This window comes from Manduca sexta, chromosome 24 (assembly GCF_014839805.1).
Source record: "Manduca sexta isolate Smith_Timp_Sample1 chromosome 24, JHU_Msex_v1.0, whole genome shotgun sequence".
Taxonomy (NCBI): Eukaryota; Metazoa; Arthropoda; class Insecta; order Lepidoptera; family Sphingidae; genus Manduca; species Manduca sexta.
The window spans coordinates 16,113,041-16,130,370 of NC_051138.1; the positions used below are offsets into that span (position 1 = coordinate 16,113,041).

At 34.8% G+C, this 17,330-nt stretch overlaps 1 protein-coding gene across 1 annotated transcript in view; it reads right to left on the minus strand.

Annotated features, from left to right (window-relative positions):
- Positions 1-10,633: 10,633 nt before the first annotated feature.
- LOC115444721 (protein croquemort) overlaps positions 10,634-17,330 on the minus strand; it is a 33,560-nt gene continuing 26,863 nt past the window's right edge. The window contains exons 9-11 of the mRNA XM_030170610.2: positions 15,925-16,029; positions 15,320-15,467; positions 10,634-14,787 (exon numbers count right to left, since the gene is read on the minus strand). Of these exons, the coding sequence (XP_030026470.1) occupies positions 14,674-14,787; positions 15,320-15,467; positions 15,925-16,029 (367 nt within the window). The 3' untranslated portion in view covers positions 10,634-14,673. The remainder of the gene's footprint in view (positions 14,788-15,319; positions 15,468-15,924; positions 16,030-17,330) is intronic.

Here is a 17,330-nt window from a genome sequence, read left to right on the forward strand (position 1 = left end):
TTGAATGACAAGGAGAGCTTGCCGTTCGCCTGATGGTAAGCAATACGACCGCCCATAAACAGAAGAAACACCATCCAATACCTTGAATTACAACATCTTATTTGATATTCCACTGCGCTCGCCATCCTGAGACATGAGATGTTAAGTCTTATTATATCCAACAGGTACACTGGCTACAATGCCCTTCAAACCGCAATACAACAATGGCTAAACACTGCTGCTTAGCGGTAGAAATAGACATTGCGGTGGTACCTAGCCAGGCGGACTCTCACATATGAGACACCACTAGTATTCGTTCCATGGTATTATTTCAGTGCTATAAAAACTTATAATAAAACATAAAAAAGTATTTCGAAGTAGTCAGTGACTTAGTTTTGCCTCTAGCATCTCCGACGTCCTTAGAGAATAATAGAAATATAATAGAATAATAGAATTTGACACGAGCACAATGTTTATGGTGCCGCATTTTAGTTCCAAGTACGCTGAGGCGGCGTTGTTCAAGTTTCCACGCAAATAAAAAAATAATAACCTAATGTATACGTAGGTATGTACTATGACGAAAATATTCATGCTGTAGATAAAAGTGGGCTACTTAAAAATCGTCTTTTTTAACATTTTTCTTCTTATAATAGTAAAAAACGACGTCCTGAAACGTGACTCCCTTTACTTTATTAAAAAAATCTTATATTACATAAAATTTTGCATGTTTTTAATATCTTATTCAGATTTTATTCATGTATAAGATTATTTAATTCAAGATTTTTAAGTAGTTGATATTGGATACATAACATCACAATATAATGAATGCTTGCATTAATATGCAAAAACAAACAGGATAGACAGCATGTTAAAGTTGAATTAAAATATTCGTTTAATGTTAATTATTACATTAATTATATTTCAAAAATTCTAATGATTTACGAATGATAAATTTAAGAATCAGGAAATATACAGACAATAAATTGCTATACATAATTGATTCCCAAAGTGGTCCAGGTGGACCCCCAGGGGTCCACAGGAGACTTGACGGGGGTCTACGTTGGCATGACCAAAAATGGAAGTCCACAATTTGTAACAGAAGGTCCACGAAAATTTATCTGGTTTGATAAAAATGTGCTAAAATGTAGGCTTGATTTCAATGTAGGCAAATGATTTTGATAGGGGTCGTAAGAGACCCGATGACCCCAATATACCCCCCGCGATGGCTGGAGGTTGGTTATAATGCACTTTCACTGCGAAAGCAATAAAAAGGTCCAGCGGAGTCAGTAAAATTTTGAAAAGGGTCTATGAGAAAAAAAACGTTTGAGAACCTCTGGTGTAGATTATAGAAATGTACTGAACCCTCGGTTGCATAGTTGTAATCTACGCGGTACGTGTATAACTACTGCGCTGAGGTCCTGGGTTTCCATCCATGTCCATTTCGTTCAGAATGGGGATAGGTTAATTGTTTAATTTTACCTCTGACAGCAAAATTCCAGTATAAAATACCTATAAGTTATTTATCATGATATAAGAAAACACGAGTCTGACCTGGTCGTATGCTTTTTGTCACATAAATTTGTATCTAACCTGCGTTTTAAAGATAGGCTAAATATGGACTATCAGTTTATCCTATTTAAATCGGCCTTCGTTAGCAAGACACAAAAAAACTGTCTTAAAAACTTTTTAACTTTATAGAAAAACATGATTAAATTAACACTTTTTGCAGTATTTTAAAAGTGTGATAATTTTATCAACACGCCGGAAGCATATCCATGTTGATATGCATGTCGGTAAGGAAAAAAATATTTTTATGACAAAATAACGACAGGGCGAAGTCATTCAAATAGAAGTCGCAAATCATCGTAGCGGGATTTTTATTGAAATGTTTTATATTTATTTTCAAATCCATAAATCTCTTTTTTTAATGAGATCTTATCGATGATTGTAACGTTAATTGACTTAGGCGACATTTTTCGCAATATTAAGTTACATATAAAAATATTTGGAACCAGTGTATTGGTCTGTCTTTTTAAAAAGGAAATGCTTTATTCATCACTTAGGCGAATATAGCTGCACTTATCATAATTATATACTCAAATAAAGTCGCCTATAATTAAAGATATTTTATATTGAGCATAAAATAAATGAAAGACTATAAAGTAAATAAAAAAATAGTTTTAAATTTTCGAAAAGAATGTAGCTTAACTCAATTAGCATTATAACCGTCACGGGTAGATTAAACCTCAATAACAAGCATGAACACTATCGAATCTCATTTATTTTTTTATAATTAACATGACATTTCGGTACCTATTGATGTAAATAAATACAATAAGTTGTTTAAATGTTAATAAATATTTTTTAATTTATAGATAAATATATAAATAATTCATTTGAATAAAATGTCATTAATCCTTGTATATATAGATAACCATTCACTAAAAATTGTATGCTAATATATATTTTTTTAAAGTATTAAAATAGAAAGATCACGCTTCAACCACGAAGAAATAAGCAGAGGTGCAACTGATACACCCACTTTTTACGACGTGAATTCTGTCTCATGATATGATAGGGGGTGAGGCCATCAGCATATTAAGCATAACTTCCAGAGTCCGGGCTGATAAAATAACCCAATATCAGTGGCGAAGCGTCCATACAACCCGATTCCTACCGGCTTCCCTTTTAGGTTTATTTACGTTTGTCTGTTCTGTAAAATTAACAATTTTCTTTTTATTTTGTTTGCCTAAGGCATTTTTTTTTCGTCACGGGTTACCTTTTGAAGAATTTCACCCTTCGCCACTGCCCAATATCACTTTTAACGAAAGATGATTCAAACCAAAAGCCTCAAAACGAGACTCGTCCCGCACAATCCAAATAATTCCACCACCGAGACCTGTCTTAACTTTAAATTTCTTCTAAAAATATTATGCATATATAGTATCACGCCTCTATCCCATAGGCGTAGGCAGAGACTATGGACTGCCACATTGTACGATTCTGGCATACTTCTCTCGCTTCCTCCACTTTCATCAATCATTCATGCCAGTGCGGGTACTTTTAACCTGGCCTTTACTAATAATGTCAGATATCTGACATTCGAAGGTTCGGTGCGGTCGACCCTTACCGGCTCTTCCATCCACATTCACCTCATATATCCTCTTTGTCAGTTTCCTATCATCCATCCTCTCCAAATGCCAAAACCACTTTAGTACCACTTTACCACCTAAATAATATTATATCTCTATTTTAAATATAAATTATCCAAATATTTATAACTAGATGTTTTTTATCACGTAATTAGATAGGTAGTGACTGAAAACTGTTATTTATTTAAATTATTTTTTTATCTATTTAGGTCATTTAGATAGTGCTATTGAAGACATTAGAAATATCAAGATTGCCAAAAATATATCTAAAGATTATTTATTGCAAAGTGGCAATTTGTTAATGGTTACGTGTGGTTAATGATATTTCATTTACCATTTTTTCATTCAATGGCTTACAGAGATTAAATTTAGAAAAAATAAGTACTAATTAAATTTAAAATCAATTAAAGTTCAGTGATAAAAACTGAGATCTTAGAAATATTCGCTAAGACAGAGATACTAAATCTAGTTCAGGGGTCGATCGAAATGTTTAGGGTAGGGACCTCTAGACCACATCCCTTCCATTGGACCATGGACTTTCTAAAAACCTTAGTGCTCACGTCATTTATGAAACTTGTGAACATACTACCGACTTAGACTATACATGAAAATGCAATATCTACTCAATATAATTAAAAGTAACTTATACTCACACCTTTGTTCCTCGGAGGGGTAGGCAGAGGCGCAACTGGTGCACCCACTTTTCATAGTCTGTTTTCCGTCCCATAAAGTCATAAATGGCGAGCCTATTGCCATATTACGCACAAATACCACACTCCGGGCTAATACTGAGTAGAAAACGCCAATATCAATTTGCCCGATTTAGGGATCGAACCCAAGACAGCATTGCATCGTACCGTAATACATCTACGCCACCGAGACAATTAAATTATTCATACACACACACACACACCATCACGCATTTATCTCCGGAGGGCTATGCAGAGGTGCAACCAGGGCACCCACTTTTCGCCGAGTGTGTTCCGTCCCAGGATGTGATATCGAGCGAGCCTATAGCCATATCGGCCACATATTCCAGGCTCCGAGCTGATATTGAGCAGAAAACCCAAATATCATTAAATTATTCAAATAAAAATAAATAATACATTAATAGGTGAACAACGATCAATAAATTTTCTTTTTTATACAAAAATAATAATAAGATACGCAACTCATGCATACATACCTATCACCGAAATTCCTTTAAATAAATAGAAATGTCAGCAAATGCAAAACATAAATATAAATAAATACTTAATCTGCTAAACCATTAAAAAAAATCGAGGATTTTACATACCTAAGTATTATTGCTATGTAGGTTAATGTTAAAATGACTGCAATATGGATCGGGTACTATCCTGGGTGGACGCCGCCACTCCTAAACCTCAGTTTAGATTTGTGAATGTTCACCATACATGCTGTAAAACTTTGCCCTATGACATAGATTCCCAAAGTGGTCCAGGTCGACCCCCAGAGGTCCACGGTCAGGGGTCTACGTTGGTGTGACCAAAAATGGGGGTCTACAATTCGTACGCGGGAGTCTAAGAAAATTTATCTGATATGATAGTAAAGAAAGCTTGACTTCACCTATCAATGTAGACAAATAATATTGATAGGGGTCTTACGGTTCGGTGACCCTAATATAACTACCCAGATAGATAAGTAGATAGTGCTCTTTTTCCGCGAGACCAAAAAAAGAAAAGGTTCCACCGAAAGGAGTACAATTTGAAAGTGGTCTCTGAGTAAAAAAAAGTTTAGGAACCTCTGCCCTAGGTTCTCATTTCGAAATCAATCAGTGAACAGTGTGCCTATATTATCATGTAAGCAGCCTGTCATAACTTTATTTTGAAGAACAATTATTTTTTTAGCATTTGCAACGAATAGAAGATCGCCTCTGAAGAGGAATCATGGATACGCTCCTCTATGGAGAAGATGTCCGGTCAGGCAGATTGCGCATATAAGGGACAGTGCAAGAGAAAGACTGTACAAATATGGTTGATATATTAAATGAGGCATTTATATTCTTATTCCTTATTTCACGAGCCTATAAATGAACTGCTCTAAACTTTTTTTTTTCTCTTCTCACTTTATCATGTACTCTAGTCTTTACCCTAAACTGATTGAAAAGAGCAACACCAGAGTTTCTTGCCCGTTCTTCTCTGGTGAAAACTGCTTTCCGAACTGGTGGTAGAGTTAATATTGACGGAATCTAAATAATGTATAACATTTTACAGATTCATATAAATCATTTCATTTCATAATTCATTTCATTATATAGTATCTTCATGGGGAAACCATAACCCTACTTAAGTTATGCTTAGAACTGACCTCCATAACTGACCCTGTACGGTCATAAGATACGTAATAAGCAATTGCTAACCCCAAACACCATAGCAGAAATATAGAATTGAGAACAAGGTGCAAAAAAGCAAATTCAAGGTCGTAATACAAAAAAATTTGCACAACATATAAATTATTTTTTTTGCTGTTAAGCCTGGTCAGTAACGCGTTGGTTAAATTTTAATGTTAGGCATTTGGTACTGCGTGTCGGTCATGTTAGTGTTGCCAGACCCAGAAATATATTTACGGTATATTGAGATACTAGGGCCTATCTCACTGCTCACATAAATAATAATAAATAATATCAGCCCTGTATTATATACTTGCCCACTGCTGAGCATGGGCCTCCTCTACTACTGAGAGGGATTAGGCCTTAGTCCACCACGCTGGGCTAGTGGGCTGGGCTGGGCTTCACACGCCTTCGAATTTCCTATAGAGAACTTCTCAGATGTGCAGGTTTCCTCACGATGTTTTCCTTCACCGTTAAAGGAAGCGATAATTCACAAAGAATACACACATATTTTTTTTTTATATAAAAATCAGAGGTCTGTGCCCTTGGGATTTGAACCTGCGGACATTGGTCTCGGCAGACCGTTCCACAACCAACTAGGCTATCGCCGCTTTTTTTTATCTCACATAGTTCAAGTGAATGTTACATTATACCTGATCTAACGTATTAGAGTTCTATTCAATGGTATTGGTAAATAGAAAAAGTTTGTGAGAATGAATATATGATCGTTCCTCTTTCACGAAAAAACTACTGAACGGATTTGGATAAAACTTTACGGTAATATTGTTTATACATCAGAATAACACATAGGCTACAATTTAGATAAAGTCGGAAAAAAAATCCCAGAAAACTCCTTCACGCTGGCGAAGCTGCGAGCAAAAGCTAGTTACTATATAATTTGATTATTGAACATAGTTGACAACTTGTATTAGTTAGGCCTTAATTTACAAGTAACATACGGACATTAAAGAGGCGCTTCATGTTTAAATTCGAACTGTTCTTGTCATCCGGGTTTGATGCTGTTGCTATTATTAATGGGCAGGCGTGGCGTAAGTACCAGGTGAGTGACTTGCTCTCGACAATGCTATAGGTCAACTCACGGCTATGAGTGGAGGAAGATATAAGCTCGACAAGGTAACTATTAATTTCTTATGTTTACGCAAATGTTAGATATTGAAATAAATCTATTTTGCGGATTTGGACGGAGTTTTCGGACGACCAACACCTCAGTTCTCCGCAGGTAACCACGAAGTCTGTAAAGTCTTCCATACAGGGCCGTAGCTAGGGGGGGCATTGAGGGGCAATGCCCTACCTTAAAATGCTAATGCTCTACCTTAATAATGAACTAAATTGTACATTACGATTCAATGAATATATATGGAGCAGCGGTTTTATTTTACGATTTGGAAGTTGGTCCCATAATAAGTTATTCGTATTGTGGGGTGAAATACCTTCTTTCGAGATTTAGGGGATTTTTGTTACAATCTATATATTAGCTTAAAAATTACGTAAGTTAATTTACCTTTTTTTTTTGCTCACTCACACAAGTTAAGGAAACCAAAAATCGATTGAGCAGATCAGATCTAGTAACATTTTTATTTCCGCCCTGCTCGTAATAACAGCTGTCCTACCTTAAATTCAAGTCTAGCTACGGCCCTGCTTCCATACTTCGGGATTTTTATTTTATACTAGCTTTTGCCCGCGGCTCCGCCCGCGTTATAAAGTTTTTCAGGCTAAAGTTTTCCGTTATAAAAGTAGTGGTTTCCCGGGAGCCTATGTTCTTCCCAGGGTCTCAAACTGATTCCATACCAAATTTCATCTTAATACGTTGGGTAGTTTTTGAGTTTAACACGTTCAGGCAGACAGATGCAGCGGGGGACTATGTTTTATAATATATTGTCGGGATGTTTTTTTAATTTATGGTGGTATGCAGGTGGTCCGATTGTCCGGTCAGGGTCTGATGATGGGATCCTGGTGAAATCGAAGGAACTTTTAACCATTAAGGTTGCACACGAAATGAGGGAAGCTTAAAAATGGAGTAACTTCTCCCGTTTTTCCCAACATTTTCCATCACTGCTATGTTCCTATTAATTGTAGCGTGATGAAAAGTATACTATAACCAGCTCAGGAGTATGAAAAATAATTGTACCAAGTTAAGTTAAAATCCGTCGAGTAGTTTTTGTTTCTATAACGGTTATACAGACAGACAGACAAAAATTTTACTAATTGCATTTTTGGCATCAGTATCGATCCCTAATCACCCCCAGTTATTTTGGAAATATATTTCATGTACAGAATTGACCTCTCTACAGATTCATTATAAGTATAGATATGCAAAAGTAGCTCAAAAATTGTCCATAACGAAAACATGCATTTTAAAGTAAAACAAAAGAAATAATATCGTGAAGCCAACCAAATAACTAATGATATATTAAATTTTGTGACTGTTCAATTTAGTCGGGTCCGCGATATCACTTTTGTTGAGTTTCAGAACGCGACATTACATTATTATATTCTGTGCTCCAACGCACACTGCTTTGATGTTAGGAACACACCTACATTGCTTAGACAACAGTGAACTTTATACAATAGCAATAAAGCTCAAATTGACTCTACGTATTAGTTAGAAAACGTTTGTATGGGAAATAGAAAAATGTTGTTTTGAGGATTTTCCCGGCAATTATTCGAATTTTTCTCACCTTTTAAACCTTCCCTAGACCTCCACGAATAATTCAAGACCAAGATAAGATAAATCCGTTCAGCCGTTCTCGAGTTTTAGCGAGACTAACGAACAGCAATTCATTTTTATATATATAGATAATAAACAACCGCAATAAAATCCGATGGTTTTATTAGAAAGTAAATATTTATCATGCCAGCCTTTAGAGGATGAAGGTGTCATATTATGGTAATAAAATCCAGTAATATTACAGTAACAACTGGCAACCCTGATTTTTGATCAGTATACGTGAGGCTTATTTCTTTGTGCATGTTTTTAGACCGAGTCTGAGTAACTCATCACTTATGCTAAATTATGGACATCAAGGTTGCCTACATTAAATTATGTTTTACTATGTTAATTATTATGTGGCGCGTCTGCAGAATACAAAAGCCTATTTGTATTAGAATTGTATTACGATGATGTATTTATGCCGCCATGTAACAGTTAGAGAAAAAGAAATGTCCTTCCCATATACTCGAAACTATCTCCATACCTACCAAATTTCATCGAAATCCGTTGGTAGTTTTTTAATTTATCGCGGCAAGGGACTTTGTGTTATAATCTGAGGTTATAATATATATTTTAGAACTTCTGTCATACATATTTGTTGCGTAACTTTGACACACACACACTTTTAAAACTCGCAAAAGGAATAAATATTCCCTGTTTTTGAAACATTTTTCATTGATGCTCCATTCCTATTGGTCATAGAATGATTTTATATAGCCTATAGCCTTCCTCGATAAATAGGCTACCTAACATTAAATATTTTTTGAATTCGAACAAGTCGGTCCCGAGATTAGCGCGTTCAAACTATTCAGCTTTATATAATAGTGTAGATTTTTCAGTGTGATTGCTAGGCAATGAAGTATGACACGACATATCTGCCCTTTATTCCTACTTTCCAGTCTAATTCCAATTTGTTGTAGGTTGTATCGTTTTTACGATAGTTCTGCCATCAAGTTGGAAAAGCAACATGGACTAGTTGCGGTTTGTATAAAAAAATGACTGGCCGGGTAAAAACGAAAACAACAATAATGTATATAATTGGAATAAAAATGATAATATATTTTATTATTATAATTTAGATTAAAATAAAAGTTTCCATTAAGCATGCTTCTAAAGAATTTCAGGATTAAGTATACGTTCTGTAGATTAAATTAAAAACTAAATAATTATTCCTATTTAAATTATGTTATGTTTTGACATTGGTAAAATTACCTCTGTAACAGTGGACCCATAAATAAAGAATGAGGTAATGTCTCGGAGCAAGGAGCGCAGCTGTGCCATGCAGTTTTGTAGTTAAAATGCGGTGTTGCTACTGTTCACCAATGTAGTCAGCCTAAAATTAATATAAACGCGAAAAGGTCCAAATGTATGAATTTTCGCATGACATAAAAAACCTAGCTATGTTGTGGTAAAATATAACACTAATTATTTATACTGACAGCATTAATTTTAAAACGAAAAAACAAGTAGCCCACAGAAAGCAGGTTTGTTTTCCTCGTCACGCAATACAGATAAATAATATTAATATCCAATTATAGTCTTTCTGTCAAATTATATATTTGAGCCTAACCGTACATTGTACAGTCGTTACATTTAGCCCCTTTTAATACGGAGATATTCAAAGTTATGCCACTGAGATCTAAAGCACAGGTCGCTTACTAGTATGGTATCAATTAGGTTACATACGCAGCACTACTCAAAGTGGACTCAAAGTTTATATTATTCATTTATTTGTTCTTGAGCTGTCAAAAACAATGTCAAGCTCTAGGAAATAAAATCACTTTAACCACTATAGCCTTTACGTATTTCGATAGTGCATATATTTTTTTATTGCGTTGAATAACGAGACGAGCTTGCCGTTCGCCTGATGGTAAATGAAACGATCCATTAACAGTAGAAACACTCAACATCTTGAATTACAAAGTATTGTTTGGTATTCCAAAGTGCTGGCCATCCTGAGACTTGAGCAGTTGTCTTATTATATCCAGTAGTTACACTGGCCAAATGTCTTTCAATCCGAAACACAACAGTGACTACACACTGCTGCTTGGCGGCAGAAGTAAACATTACGGTGGTACCTACCCTGGCGGACTCTCACATATCAGAGACCTACCACCAGTAAAATTTATATAAACATGGATATATTTTTTACAAAATTGATGTTTATATCTTACTCTGCCACCATTTTAAGCTATTCGACTCATCAACCTACCGGCAAGTGACCGATATCAAGTGAATTGTCGACGCGTCACTTCGTGTGCAAACATAGTGACATTGTATGGCGGTTACTTGCGAGCAACTGGTATATACGCATTCAAAACGCAAGTCTACTGTTGATAGCCTCGTGAGTACAAGGCCTTGCAACCCAGGGTGTAACTTCCTGATCAACTTTATTATTTATTAAATTAAATACGAAGCCAAAACGTTTCATAAAATTTTATCATCCCATAGACAATACAAACAACAATACACAATTTACAAAAACGTCATTTAAATGATTTCAGTTAAATGAGATATGAAACATATATTCAATAATAAAGATGTCTAAATAAATAAAAATAACTCCTTAAAATAAGGGATACATAAAGAGCATTTCTTCTAAGTTCGTAATATATAAAATGCGACTGACGCTTATCCATGACCGGTGTGAAGATAGGTACAGATATTTTTTTTTAATAAATAACAATATTTGTCTTTCAAAATCTCACTGTTACGAGGGTTCAACTGGCTTTTGTGTATTAATACATGTTTTAATTAACAAAAACACATCTAAATCATTGCAAAAAATACTTTAAAACCCCTTAAAATATGATCGTAATTCTAACATCATTTTATTGTATTGAATTCTCTTTCGTGCCTAACTTCAAACCGACCATAGACAGGCATCTTACATTTCCTATGATAGTGGAACAATAGACTAACCCCCTTATTCAAAAACATTATTTATCTAAGGACGGAGCATTGTTGTGATAACAAGTCTGTTTCTCAGTGCTGACGACATGACAGCCTTCGTAGTGCGTAGACATAGGGCCGTTGTGATTGGCTAATATTGATATATAACTTTAATTTTATTGGCTGTCAGATAAACAAAGCTGAGAAACAGACTTGTTATCACAGCAATGCTCCATCCTTAGATAAATAACGTTTATGAATAAGGGGGTAATATTTTATCAATACTAGTTTAATAATGGGAAGAATTAACAGGAATTAAAACCCGCAAGAGTAAAGCTATTTGTGTTAAGCTAACAGTGTTCAAGTTCCTGAAAAGGGCCTAGTTTTGCGGTCCGTAAAATAAGCCTTAACTAAAAGCAATAAGGTTAGAGGTAGTTTGATAAAAGCAGAGCAATTTAATAATGGTACATATTTCTTACGTCTTGGCATTTTTTTCAAGAGATCTAATTAATTTCTACTCGTAAAACAAGACGGCCAAATACATAAGTAATTATTTCCTCAAATACTTACTAACTACAATATCTATTTGTGAACTGGCGGATAAAATTCACTTGCATATTATGAAACAGGTTCATAGACAATTTTTTTTACAATCATCCATCTTTATTTCTTAGTCACCTAAAAAAAGAGTTATTAACCCAGAATTATTACACTTTTATTTTGAGCTCTATCGATATTGTATTTAAGGTCATAATTCAAACTCTTTGAGAACAATAAAATAATTCGCGACTAACTTCAGACTGAAAAGATAATAATATTTCAAAAATAACGCCCAAAATAAACATAATTTTTGGTACATGTATTATTATGCGCTAAATAATTTAAAATATACATTATAAGTGATATTATACAAATATTTTCAATAAAAAGTAATATACACATGCTTATAACACCATTACATAATATACACGGGCTTATAACACCATTACATAATATACACTGGACATGCCATTGGACTCGCTCTTAAGTCACTGATTTTTTTTTCGTACGCACTCATGCTTTTTTGATTATTATATATACATTTTCATTATATGCAATTATAAATTATATTATTCATAACCGCATATTATATTATTGAGCATCTGCATGTCTAATTTACAGTAAATAAAAAACCTAAAAAAAAATTATCTATGTCGTTTTTTCTACTGTGAATACGTCTATTCTACACCTTAAGCTAACGGAAGAAGATTTAATGTACAAAACTAGAAACCGATTACATATTTACATTAAATACGTCCCCAAATACATCGAAGGACTAGGTATATACATAACAGTATTGTAACAGATTTTTATAACACTATACAGTGTTTATTCGATTCCCGGATAAAGTACTCAACTCTAGCGAAAAGCTATGATCTGATTGCATAGTCTATAGGGTTTGCAGAAAAGTAAAAAGAGCATTTGCAACTAACATTTATTTTTCCTATTTGATATATTTCGACGACTCCCACGCAATGGTGAATTTGTGATCGTAAATAAAAAGTATAGTTTTAAAAGGGTGGTTTAAATATGTTTTTATAAATATAAAAAAAAAATCAACTTTTTTTTTTTATTTATTGACCATTTTTAAACCATTTCGACGGTTGAAAAGCTAATTGACTTAAGTGTCATTTATTTCGAAAATTTTAACTAGGTTAAAAAAAACATAGAAAAAAGTGCCAAATTTAAAAATATGTACGAAATTTTGTATCACAAAAAAATTACACTTAAGTCAATTAGCCTTTCATCCGTCGATATACCTAGTTAATTCAACATGGATAATAATTAAATTAAAATCATGCCTTTTTATTTACGACCTAAAGCATTCGAGTCATCAATTTTATGACTACTATTTATAATTTTTACATTTATAAAAATACGCTATAATTTTAACATATAATTTGGCTCTAAGCATAACGTTCATAATGCACAAATTGCAAGAATGAGACTTTTAGAAGATTGGTGATAACATACCATGCAGTGACCTTGTCCTAATCAAAAGTACATTCCCATTTTTTTTCTGACGCTACGGTCCCAGTCTTTACTGACGGTACAACCGCGGTTTTGACTGAGTAAGGCTTAATTAACAAGGCACAATAATCCTACGTATGAGCTTCAAGGAAGATGTTCATATTCGCTACCTTTTACCAGTAAACGTTATACTCTTTGGAATAAAATTTTTCAACATATAAATTTACTGGCAAGGCACATTATTTACTAATCTTTAGTTAAGTGTAATTACTAGAACTAACTAAGCGCCATTTTTAATAATCGCTTTTTTCAATCTATCTCAAAAATGGACCAATCAGAACAAAGTATTTTTCTGACGTTTACAAATGAGTTATTTTGATTGGTTCATTCTCGAAACCAAATTGAAGATTGAGATTGGGATCATTTATTGCAAACTGCTGTTACTAACCGATCAGCATTTTTAATAAACTTTTGATTATGGGAATTAGATTTAGGTTAAACGGAATTGAAGTCCGTGTTGAAATATTATGAAAAATGTTTGATTTTTGTGCAAAAATTAAATTATATTTCGATGGTTTATCCAGATTCATAGTTTATTTCTGATTAGCTATAAACGTGTTTTTTCTAGCATTTCCTAAAAATGACGACACTAAAATGAAGTATCATTTCATCAACGCCATTTCGTTGACTATGACAGAGGACAAATAGTCTAACCATTTCTCCTAATATAATGCTAATATTACATTTCTAGATATCTTTGATAAATTTTCAATTAATAATATTGCCATAATACCCTCTTGAGACACACATAACCATTTTTGGTATTTATTTTTATTCATATCATCATATATCATCTCAAGTTCCATATTTTTTTTATTTATTTATATTAAGTAAAGATAATAATTCTCCGACTTCATAATTTGAATAACATCTATCTATATTTAGTTAAATATATATCTTATAAATCCTTTCCCAGTTCTTCTACACAAATTCAGACAGCACATGTCGTCAAGATGTCTTTTGTAGTATTATAAATATTTCTTTTTAAAACATCATACTTAAAAATTAGCGCTGTCAAAAAAGTTGAATATGGTCAGAAAAATAGTTAATAATTGAAATAACATTGACGTATTGATTTCATTGTTTTAAATATTACTAAAAACCGTCGTATATTGGCAAAATTAACTTAATAAAAAAAAATAAGTCTACAGGCAATGTCCTAAATAGTTTTCAAAAATTCCATTACGTCACCGTTCAATAATTTTACTAAAACCGAATTGACTATCTCACAATTTCATTTCGTTCACTACTTAATGCTACGGAACATTACTGACTTAAAAAACAAACAAAAAGTCATAGGTCTTGTATCTAATAGTCATAGACGCACATTCGAAAACGTTCCATAAATCCGTCCAAATTAAATTGTCTCAAACATGGAAATGGAAATATAGTACGATATTTTTCGTTCTACCCGCAAATCGTCAATACAGATATCTAAGCGGAATTACTCTGTCTTTCCATGATATATAACAGTTACAATAATCCTATAATACTCGTCGTCACTGGTTCTCTTGGGATGACGACTCCTCGAGGATCGGTGTTGTTTCAGGAGACTTCAGCAGCCTCCTGATGAGGACTGTCACGCCTACTATAAGTAGAGCTACACCGATTACCTGAAAACATTTATGTTTTTTTTTATAAAAAAAGATGTGTTAGGTGTGCTTAATATGGAATAGATGATTGGATAATTTATGGTATTAAAAAAAGTAATCGATCAGTGGAGTATGAGTGGATGTGAAATATCTACTTATAAAAACTATTTTTTTGAAGGTGCAAAATTTATCAAAAATCTAAGTTCTGTGACCGCAGGTATCCCTAGATATCGATCAGAAAGGTTTAAAAATGGCGGTTTCTGTTGAAAGAAGAACATCAAATACTCACATGTCGACTCTGAAACTATATTATGTACTATTTTGACTTGAATTAATGTTTAGGTGTGGTAGTAGTAACAGAATTACCAGCGTTTTGCTCCTTGGAGCAAAGCATATTGCTGAGCTGGGGCCCGTTTGCGGTTGCAATATCTCACAAATGGATATGGACTTTCTTGTCTATTGTCTATGTTATATCTTAAGTTATACTGAGTGTTAATTGTAGCCTAAATAAACTTTTTTATGTATCTATCTATCTAGTAGTGGCTGTACTCACGCTGAGCGCGTAGAGTGCGTAGGGCACCCAGTAGCGCAGGCGCAGAGCGTAGCGCGCCATGGCGGCGTACTCCGGCGTCGTCTGCATCTCCTGCCGGAACCAGAACATCGGCACCAGCGTGTCGGGGTCCGGCAGCTGGTTGTTCAAGCTGCATACAGACGAACCACGTCAAATGCTTGTAGATCATGCACTAGATAAGATGAGACACTACCCGAACGCAACCGCTCGGGGTCATAATATGCGGACTACTGTCGATTCTAGCTTTCAAGAGATACAGTGGCAGATACATGGCCGAAATAGTTTCATTAACCGCAAGTGATTTGAGTGAACGAAACCACAACACCTATATAGGCTACTGAGTGACAAATAGTCAGTTAAAAGTTTTCTAACACGAAATGACATCACTGTTGGGTGGTACGCAAGAATTAAAGCAAAGTTTAGACAAGCAAGTTCTAGCAGCGATACATTGCACAAGAACTTCCAGACGAGTCCTACAAGCTTGAAATTTGCAAAAATCAATTTGCCATAATTTACACGGCGAAAATAAGCGAAAGATAACTTCTGCAAGTTTTTTTACCTAATCCTAGTATAATAAACCGGCTGACCTGATCCCGCTGACGTGTCGGACCAGCAGGTTGATCTGCAGCTGCGCGGCGACGCTGAGCGGCATGCCCGTGAACATCTCCAGCGAGAGGCGGAATTTGTACTCCCTGCAAGTCAAAACAACAGAGGCTTTACCTAGTGTTGCTATATATTAGTCCCCTCCTAGCCGAATTTCGGCCACGACGGACAAATCTCAACGGAGATTAGCCGGGTACGCAGGATATATTATAGTGCACAAGTGTGTGCGCAATACACAGGTGCACTCTCTGTTCCTTCACTCTCATAGTTTCACACCGCCAACTTATACCCCCGTGCCTCGGAAAGCACGTAACGCCGTTGGTCCTGCGCCTGATCTCTCTCCGGTCATGTCGGATTGTCGTCTCATCGGACTATGTGAGTGAAGGAACAGAGAGTGCTTGTATATTACTCGCACACTTGTACACTGTAATATCTCCTGTGTACTTGACTGACATCCGTTGAGATTGGATGGCGTAGCCGAAATTCAATTAGGAAGGAATCATATAATAGTGTCCAATTTGTATAGTACAATATATTTTTTGTGTGTTTAGGGATAAGACTGAGATATCCAAACTGTTACATCTTGATAAGAGTAGATAAATACAAACTCTGATCGCTTTGGATCTATATGTTTTCTGGAAACCAGCGAGCACTCGAGCAACATAAACATCAAAATGTTGACAATAGTAACAGTCACTGAGTCATCATAATCAGGCACATAAAGTCCACTGCTGAACATAGGCCTTCCCCAAAGATTTCCAGACGGACCTGTCGAAAACGGGCTGCATCCAGCGTGTTTCTGCGACCTTTATCAAGTTGTCTGTCCACGTTACAGGTGGATGTCTAACCCTGCGCTTGCCAGTACGTGTTCTCCACTCGAGAACTTTTTTGCCTCATCTGCCGTCTGTTCATCACTGACATTTACTGTACTTTAAGCCGTCCGTAAAAGGAATACGTAGCGTCATATCGTGTTACTAGTTTTTGCTCGCGGTTTCGCCTGCGTAGAGAAGTTATTCGGGATAAAGTCCCGCTTTATATTTCCCCGGAATAAAAAGTAGCTTATAACTTCCCCAGGATCTCAAACTATCTCCATATAAAATTTCATAAAAATCCGTTCAGTAGATTTTGAGAAAATCGATGAAATACAGACAGACAGAAAAGGAGACTGTTTTATCATATGTATAGATTTTTTGTAACCTTGCTAGTTTTTCAAGTCTAGACAAATGTGTTGTGCAATGATATAAACACTAACATGTACATTATAATGTATCTGCTGCGAAGGTCACACTTTTTATAAACCTTGGAATTTAAATATCTCAGTCGACAACTTGATTAGATAATTACCGTTCATTTGATTATTAAATATATATTTTTTAAGTAGTATAATTTA